The sequence below is a fragment of the Cryptomeria japonica genome, chromosome 1 (genome assembly GCF_030272615.1).
Source record: "Cryptomeria japonica chromosome 1, Sugi_1.0, whole genome shotgun sequence".
Lineage (NCBI taxonomy): Eukaryota > Viridiplantae > Streptophyta > Pinopsida > Cupressales > Cupressaceae > Cryptomeria > Cryptomeria japonica.
Genome location: NC_081405.1, coordinates 601320152 through 601328977, shown reverse-complemented (window position 1 = coordinate 601328977; position 8826 = coordinate 601320152). Strand labels below are relative to the sequence as shown.

General features: G+C 40.2%; 1 protein-coding gene across 2 annotated transcripts in view; it reads right to left on the bottom strand.

The window, feature by feature from the left end:
* Positions 1-7545: 7545 nt before the first annotated feature.
* The window catches only part of LOC131048140 (ubiquitin carboxyl-terminal hydrolase 14), a 145799-nt gene continuing 144518 nt past the window's right edge, over positions 7546-8826 (bottom strand). For both annotated transcript variants that reach the window (XM_057982013.2, XM_057982012.2), the window contains one exon: positions 7546-8026. In XM_057982013.2, the coding sequence (XP_057837996.2) occupies positions 7851-8026 (176 nt within the window). In that variant the 3' untranslated portion in view covers positions 7546-7850. The remainder of the gene's footprint in view (positions 8027-8826) is intronic.

The window sequence follows — 8826 nt, the reverse complement described above, 5'->3', positions numbered from 1 at the left end:
GACCGGCAGCGAATGTCGTACCTGGTGGGAAGAAACCCCTCCGGACCATGTAACAAAGGATTCTCTCAGGAGGGTCCAGGTCGACCACGCCATCCAAATGCCCACATTCAACATTAAGGATTTCGAGCCAGTTCTGCGAACCATGGTGTCTGGATACAACCCACAGGAACGAGCTTTCGTCATTCAGTTTCAAGGGTGCACAGTGTGAGTTTCGTTTAAACTAGAGGATTTCAGGAGGGTATTTGGTATACCCGAAGGGGCATCCGCGACCAAACCAACCAAAAAACTCACCAAGGAAAAAAAGAAATGGTTGATGGATTTGGTATGCAGGGACGATCTCACGAAAGAATAGTGGAAGAGTGTTTGGGCTGATGACAGAGGAATGAAGCGTGCATTTATCACACCAGGAGAATGGAGGATGTTAATGGACCTAGTCAAAAGTCGCCTTACCGGAGCCAACCGTACATCTGACATAACTATCTAGATGATAAGATTAATGAATGGGATTAAATGTGGGAAGGTGTACAACTAGGGGCAACTCCTAGCAGAACGAATTCATGATTTTCTGAGACTGGAACACAAGACGTTCTACATGTGCCATCATGCTATTAGCTTATTCCTAGACATCGTACGCCTGCAAGTACCACCAGAAATATGGGGAACATTTGAAGCACGCGGATGGGTGGAACCGAATAAACCCACCATGTACTACTATATCCACCTGGACACACTAGGTGACACTACGCAACCGACCAAAAAGAGAAGAAAACTGGACGCATCCATCAAGGTCGAAGATGTCAGCAGTGCAGAGGGTTCGGAGGAGGAGGTGGAAGAGACTGAGAAGCAGGAAAGTGGTGAGGAGGGGTCCCATATGGCCGGACACACAGCTGTAGAGGAGGAAGGGGAAATAGAGTCACAGCAGCAGGAAGAGGATGAAGAGGAGCAGCACAGAGGGTTACGGGCACAATGGAAAAGTACAAGGGTAAAGTTCACACCTCCAAAATTATCCTCGACACACTTGGTACCATAGGAATCGCTTACAGTGGCTAGCCCCATGGGAAACGTATGACCAGTAGGGGTGTTGTTTTGAAAAATCAACGAAGGGGAACCACCAACATAGCGGCGGGTATCACTACCATAGATCAACTTGGTCGTACTTGCAGCAGAAACCACGGAGGGTACCAGTACGATAGACCAGACAGTGGCAAGAGAGGTCGTACCAGGAAAAGACATGACGGCGACGCAGGGAATTGGTACGGCAGGCTCAAGATTTGGTACGGTACCAACATGTACAACATTGACAAGTACTAGTACGGTTCCAACTGGTACAATACCAGCATGTGCGGGTACTAGTACGGTACCAATAGGTACATGTACTGGTACGATTCCATCATATACTGGTACGACCCCAACATGTACTAGTACGGCTTTGGCAAGGAATATACCGATGACTGGGGATGACCTGGAGGCAGTGGCAGCACTGGATACTCTCACGGACAAAGATATAGATGCCTCGCTGGATGGATGGCTAGGGCAGTTCGCACTCGCTCTGCACCTTCCCCCCTCCCTTGCACCGCATAACATGGCCATTAGGGCGCCCCTGACACCGAACAGAGACATCTCAGCCCTGGACGGTGGGAGACCCGTTGATCGAGAGCACCAGACCCCAGGGAGTGACAGACAGGATCAAAAGAACAGTGGACCAGAGGGATCACTAGCAGGGCTCCACATCGCCCCACCTGATCCGAGTGACCCAGCAGGCTCACTCCGACAATTCTTGGGAGAGCTACAGCGGCTCTCTGATATTGCACGTAGCATGGCACAACAGACTGGACAGATGGAGGTCGACAATTCAGCCGACGCCACGCAAATGTGTCACTTCATGACTACGAGGTGTACGGACGATTTCGCACACCACTTTGAGTAGCAAGGGTGGCCGAACCATAATACGCCAGAGATGATTCAGGACTGGACTCACGGACACCTGGTGGGAGGCATAGGCACTTTGGGCACCACCTTCCGCAACATGGAGGGGGCCTTCCGGGAGGCGTACTTACAAATGCGGCAGCACCAGGTAGAGCACGAAGCCCAGCAGTTATACATAAAAAAACTGGAGAAGGAAGGAGAGAAGCATGCACAGTTAGCTGCAGTAGAAAGGAACCTGCGGAAGGAGTTGGAAATGAAGATGACCACCTATAAGGCCCGTTGCAGCATGCAGGAGAAGGAGGCGCAAGTACTAGCCGCCCAAGTGGCAGAGCTCACCTCACAAATAGAACAAAAAGATAAGAAGTTATTGAAAGCTGCTCACATGGTAAAGAAAGCACGGGAACGACAGCTGCTGGCAGAAAAGAACATGAGACTTCACGTCGGACAACAATTAGGGACGCCTCCTCCCTCTTCTCGATCCTAGTTATGTTTTATATTTCAGCTCTTATTGTCTAGTCATCTGGAAGATGACTACGTTTTGGGGGGGGCTAATGTTAGGGGTAAATAACATGTGTTAGTAAGAATAATATTCATGAGTGTGTTATGTTGTGTTTATGGTTATGTTTTGTCGCCAAGAGGTTCCCGTCGGGTAGTTGGGAGTTGGTGACGGTTGGCAACTTGGCCAACCGTTGGGTCTATATATTGTTTGGATGGAACCTCGACAGGGGGAGATTATGTATGGAGATTTTGGATAAATCAATAAAGATATAACTCTTCTGGTCTAGTTGTTTATCATTATTACTTATGTTGTGAATATATGAATGTACTGGTACATGAATACTTGGTACGTGTGGAAAACACTGTGTTATCTATGAGTTTTACCAATCTTACATTAAGGACTAGATAGTTGTCAAAGGTGGAGAAGAGATGAATGGTTGACATCAATGCCAAAGGGAGATATTGTTGGCATTAATTTGTCATTGATGTCAACATACACTTGACATGAAAAGGATAAACATGCAGAGTGGCATAAGCAAATGCGATGGAGGCTGATTTAAATCAGAAATAATGTTTACCGCACTCCTGCAAGCCATTGCACCATCACTGTTATGCCTCGTGGTTCTGCGAGAAGAAAATAATATGTTACCACAGATTCACAAGAAGGAAATAGTCCACATCCAACTCGTCTACGATACCATGGTAAAAGAAATGTGTTATTGCTACATCGCAAGTATGGACCCCACCACTACCATGTCACTGCACCATTATCGTAGTTTCATAGGTCAACACACCGCATTGACCAAGTCACCATCGTGGTCTATCTATTTGTGATTTTGCGATAACGGATGGTATCGCAATTTCGCAAGAAAAGAAAAGGTCCTGTCCAACTCCTTTGCAATATTGTGATAAGGTGGTCATGCTATCGCAGTCCTGCAAGCCAACAAACTAAGACTACCAAGTATTTTGTGATAGTGAGATAAAAAGGAAAAGAAGTCATTGCAGTTGTCAAAGGTGGAGAAGAGATGAATGGTTGACATCAATGCCAAAGGGAGATATTGTTGGCATTAATTTGTCATTGATGTCAACATACACTTGACATGAAAAGGATAAACATGCAGAGTGGCATAAGCAAATGCGATGGAGGCTGATTTAAATCAGAAATAATGTTTACCGCACTCCTGCAAGCCATTGCACCATCACTGTTATGCCTCGTGGTTCTGCGAGAAGAAAATAATATGTTACCACAGATTCACAAGAAGGAAATAGTCCACATCCAACTCGTCTACGATACCATGGTAAAAGAAATGTGTTATTGCTACATCGCAAGTATGGACCCCACCACTACCATGTCACTGCACCATTATCGTAGTTTCATAGGTCAACACACCGCATTGACCAAGTCACCATCGTGGTCTATCTATTTGTGATTTTGCGATAACGGATGGTATCGCAATTTCGCAAGAAAAGAAAAGGTCCTGTCCAACTCCTTTGCAATATTGTGATAAGGTGGTCATGCTATCGCAGTCCTGCAAGCCAACAAACTAAGACTACCAAGTATTTTGTGATAGTGAGATAAAAAGGAAAAGAAGTCATTGCAGTTTCGCAAGTCAATGGTTAAAGGATACCAAGCCTTCTACGATATTGCAATAGAAAGAAACCTAAATGTCGACATAACAATGGTCCACATAAGCAGTTGACCAAGGCTGAACCAATGACGAAGAAAATGTTGAGGATGTGGCATGTAGAAGACAAATCAAATTGCATGTATAGACCAAAAATGGTGGTTATTTGTTTGATCAAATCTTATCGTAGAAGAATAAAAATTTAAGGAAGGTGGTTGCACTCAATGTCTACAGTTGGAGGATAAGTAGATGTATGGTTGAGTGGCTCAAGAAGATCTACAATTTTCAGTCGATAAGATATTATAATCTATGAGTAGGTGAAGATTACTAAAAATAGTAAACACAAAGAATAATCTAAAGATGGAGAGGATGCATTTAATAATGGTGGTCATCTGTTTGCAAGAAAGATGCAAAAGATCAAATCTTCGTGCACATCAAGAAGAGTATTTAATTTTTTTGACCTTGGTGGGAAGGTTGGTTAGTGTACTAGAACGAGACCATCGAAAGATGATTTTAAAAAAAAAGATGTAGAATGTGGTAAGGAGGTAAGTGTGTGCTCTAAACAGAGAAGTGTAGAAAAGAAAAAGAAAGTGGAAACAAAAAGCACGAAGGAGAGAAGGCTAAACAGAGAGTGTGAAGAACTCAGAAGAAATATATAGGTGTGAAGCATGTGGAAAGAAATACACACAGAGTGAGGTAGAGAAATAGGTGTGTACAAAGCAAATATCAAAGAGCTATGTGCAGAGATAATAAGAGAACACAAGGCAGAGAGTAGGGATTGATAGCAGAGACCAAAGAGCAAAGGACAAAGCTTGTGAACAAAGAAGAGTTCAGTCAATCTCAAGTGCAGAGAACAAATTGTGAGTTACAAAACTTCATTTGTAACAAGATAAATAAATTGTAATTGTTATTTAAAATTATTGTAAATCATTTGAGTGGTTGCTTAGATCAAGGGTTGGTGCTCCTTTGGGTTGATGCCCATAAACTTCAGGGGTTGGTGCCCATAAACATTGTAATCAAAATATTTTTCTTGTGAGACTAGATTAGAGCAATAGACTCTAGTAGCATTTCTCACCGAGGTTTTTCCCCATTGTGGGTTTTGCTCATATATCTTGTGTTATGTGTTTGCCTTGTGTGTGAATGTGCTTGATATCTCTGCCTAGATTTTCTTGACCTCTGTTATTAATATTTTAATTCATTAGTAAGTTCAAGTTTTATCATCAAGTGTTGTTTTGTAGCAACAGTTTGCTCCAGATTTTGTTCTACAACTATAGTCTACTCCTAATGCTGGCAGAAACTCGAAGAGGATTTCTTTGCTTGATCTTAATTGCAATGATGTCCCTAACAATAGTATTGCCTAGACTTTTGTTTGTTGTAGGTGGAAAGGTAATTCTCACCTCCCAAACTCTTCTGTGTCGAGTTACAAGTGATTCTCCCCACTCTTGAGTCAAGTTTATAGCTTTATGCTATTGTGCTGGTGTTGGTTTCATAGGACTTTTAACAATGGTCTTCTGACTTCTTGTTAATGACCTATTAGACTTGAGCTTGTATAGGGCCAACACCCTAGTTTTGTTAGCAAACAATCACCTATAGCACAAAGGTGAGCTATGTCAACTACTACCCATATTGTGAAGGGGTTAATTGACAATATCACCAAGGCCGTGAGGTGGTATATGTTAATGCTACTCTTTAGTCTATGACCAAACATGTCATTGATGGCCTCAAGGTGATTGAGGTTGGAATTCACAAATCTAGAAAGGTTCATTGCATGGGAAAATCTATCTTCCGCCTATATGAGCAAATGGGAGTTAGAATGGACCCTCAATGCAATATGAGATGTAGTATATTCCTATTCCCAATTGTTTGATGATGTGTTTGACCCTATCCGAATGAGATTGCTCCCCTAACATATTATGAGATCAGCCCTCTTCTAAATCAATCCCTTGAAAAACCCACACTTCACTCCTCACATGAGCCCATGACCTTGACCCCATCACTATAGGACAATTCTCCAAGATAGCTAGCTAGTTTCACTTGGTTGGGGTGGACAAGGCAATTGTCCACTCAGTTGGGTTTGTGACATCTCAAATTAGGTAAATGGAAACACAAATATTCAAATGGTTGTAGCTAATCTGGCTCCAAAAATGCCACAATTTCCACATAACATGAGGGTAAGTTGAAAAGTACAGATCTCGGCCATGCTTGGCAAAACTAGCTGTGTCTTTAATTTTTTGGCTGTGTATGACACGAAGGTTAGGCAACCGTTTTGGAGCCAGATTAGTCGCATCCTATCCAAATTGCTATGCATGACCATCCAAGCTCTTATTCTTCACCGGATATAGGTAAATTATGCTTCTATTTTGATTTCATATCTTGCATTGTGCTATAAATTGAATAAGATCATATTCATATTCATGTTGCTGATTAAAACAAGTTTCTCTATTTATTTTGCTAGTTCAATTTCAAAAAAAAAAAAAGAAGAAATTGTTCCATGGCTGATTTTTATAGCTCTTCAAAAATGTCTATATAAAGTATATTCATCTCAATATGCAGCCTTACTCGGTCCAAAAGAGCATGGTATTGCACCTTTCTTACAGGAGGGAGGAACAATGTTCTGGTTTTACTTTTAACTCGTGAAGTTGACAAGGCATGCAAGGGTTCCATTTCATAGTTTTTGTGCGGCAACAAACTACATGTCTTTGGTGTACCTATTGTCAGCACATTGATCTTTGCATCGACATTGTACTATTACTCTAACAAACATTATTTCCTCGTAACAAAATTTTATGCATGGCTGTAATATGTCTTCCTACATGTACCGTACAATATAACTGAGATCAGAAAAACAATGAGTTATACAAACTTCACGTTCCCTAGAAACTAGAGCAGGTTTACAAAAAGCTGTGCCATTTACCAATCATAAAAAAAAAAATTTAAAAATAGGCAGAATCCTTCACAAATTCAAAAACTAAAACTACAATGCATATTTAATCAACTAATTACCAAACTACACTACAATTCAAACTTTGGATCAAAACATTATTTAGTTTATATATTGTGTGAATGTCTCAATTAGCAATCAAATAGGTGGTTCCATCAACTTGAATTCTGTTTCATTGAAATGTTGATTTTAATTTGCCTTATCTGTTGAAAGCCACCACCAAACAACAAATTTTACTTTCTAGTAAGGTGTTCACAGAAAGAGGGTTTTTTTAAACTATTCAGAAGAGAATTCATCATATTAATCATATTGCCCAAATGTGATTTCTTCAGCATTCTGAGTATTTGTCATGTTTTAATCATATTATTGTTGACATTAATTCACTAACTTTCAGTTCTCATTTCTGGAATTTAATACTTCCGTAAAAATAGTTGTCACACCTGACATAAAACTGAGTTATTACAATGATATTAATATCTACTATTAACGAAAAGGACATCTATTAAGCATATCTAATTTTTCATCTGATAATTTGGCTGCAAGTTTATTTCCTCATTTGCAAAAAAATTGTGAAAATTAATAAGGAAATGTGGTATACTGTCAATTTTTCTCCTAATTATCATTATCTGAAAATTTTCAAGGCTTTCAAGACTCGGATTGCCCATACAGTGTCACAAAAGTGGCCTCCAATATCAGACATATGGTTGTCACAAAGGAATCCAAACAATTTTTTATCCACCATGTATAGGCTAATCTGTGACTGCTCTCAAGTCCTTAGTACAGATAATCCCTCAAAATTCACCAAACTAACATGAATTGTTAGCTGTAAAATCATTCTCAACCTCAGATGTTCCACGTGTTCAATTGGTTCGCTCGAAGAAGTAGAGATATCCCATATCCTTTGGAGGGTCAGTGGAAACAGCAACTTTACAGTCATTGAAAATGATCCACCTTCCCTCTTTGAATATGTGAGCTACATAGTGTCCACATTGAGTAGAAGTGCCAATGTGGCTCACAAATCCCATAAGCCTGTATTCTGTTTCAGCATAAAAGACAACATGATCTTTTAGTGTACAACAGATGAAAGACATAAAAGTTATAATATATTCAACACAAGTAGAAATTACATATAATATATATTATCAGGACAATTTACAAGAAATGAGAGAGTATCCTTCAATTCTCATATGCCATGTCTTCAAATTGTGTTCAAGTGAGGTATACTTGGGTAGCCAAAAATAGCAAGGCAAATGCTCACCTAGCATCCTTAATCATTTCTTAACAAAAGAAATTCGCAAGTCTACCCTTCCGATCCCTAAGAATACACCTACCGAATTATAATTGCCATTAAATATTAGAGTTCTAATTTCATTAAAATAGCCTTGCAGATAATCTCAACCAGAATATATGCACAAAGTATAGATCAGTCATCCTCACTTCGAGCAGCAATTTAATTGCAACCTTGGATAAATATAAAATGCCTACATATAGCAAGTATTGTGCTCCATATAAGTGTTGCTTGGAAACATTGCTGCCCTACCTAAGGTTCAGTAGACATCTCTACTGTACAAATATACCAAATTTTAACATAACTTTACATATTTCTGTCACTAATATATCCGATTTTAACATTAAAATTGGATGAGTTGAGATGAGATGACTTGCAATATAATATACACCAAATTGTTACAGGAGAAATATTAAATTGCCTTCACTTGTTTGTCGGATTGCTCTTGGCCAAACTGAATACTAACTCACATGAGACTTCGTTGTGAAAGTCAGATGGAAGCAACCAAAAGAAGAATGGGAGGACAGGTTATGTACCTTTCGCAAATC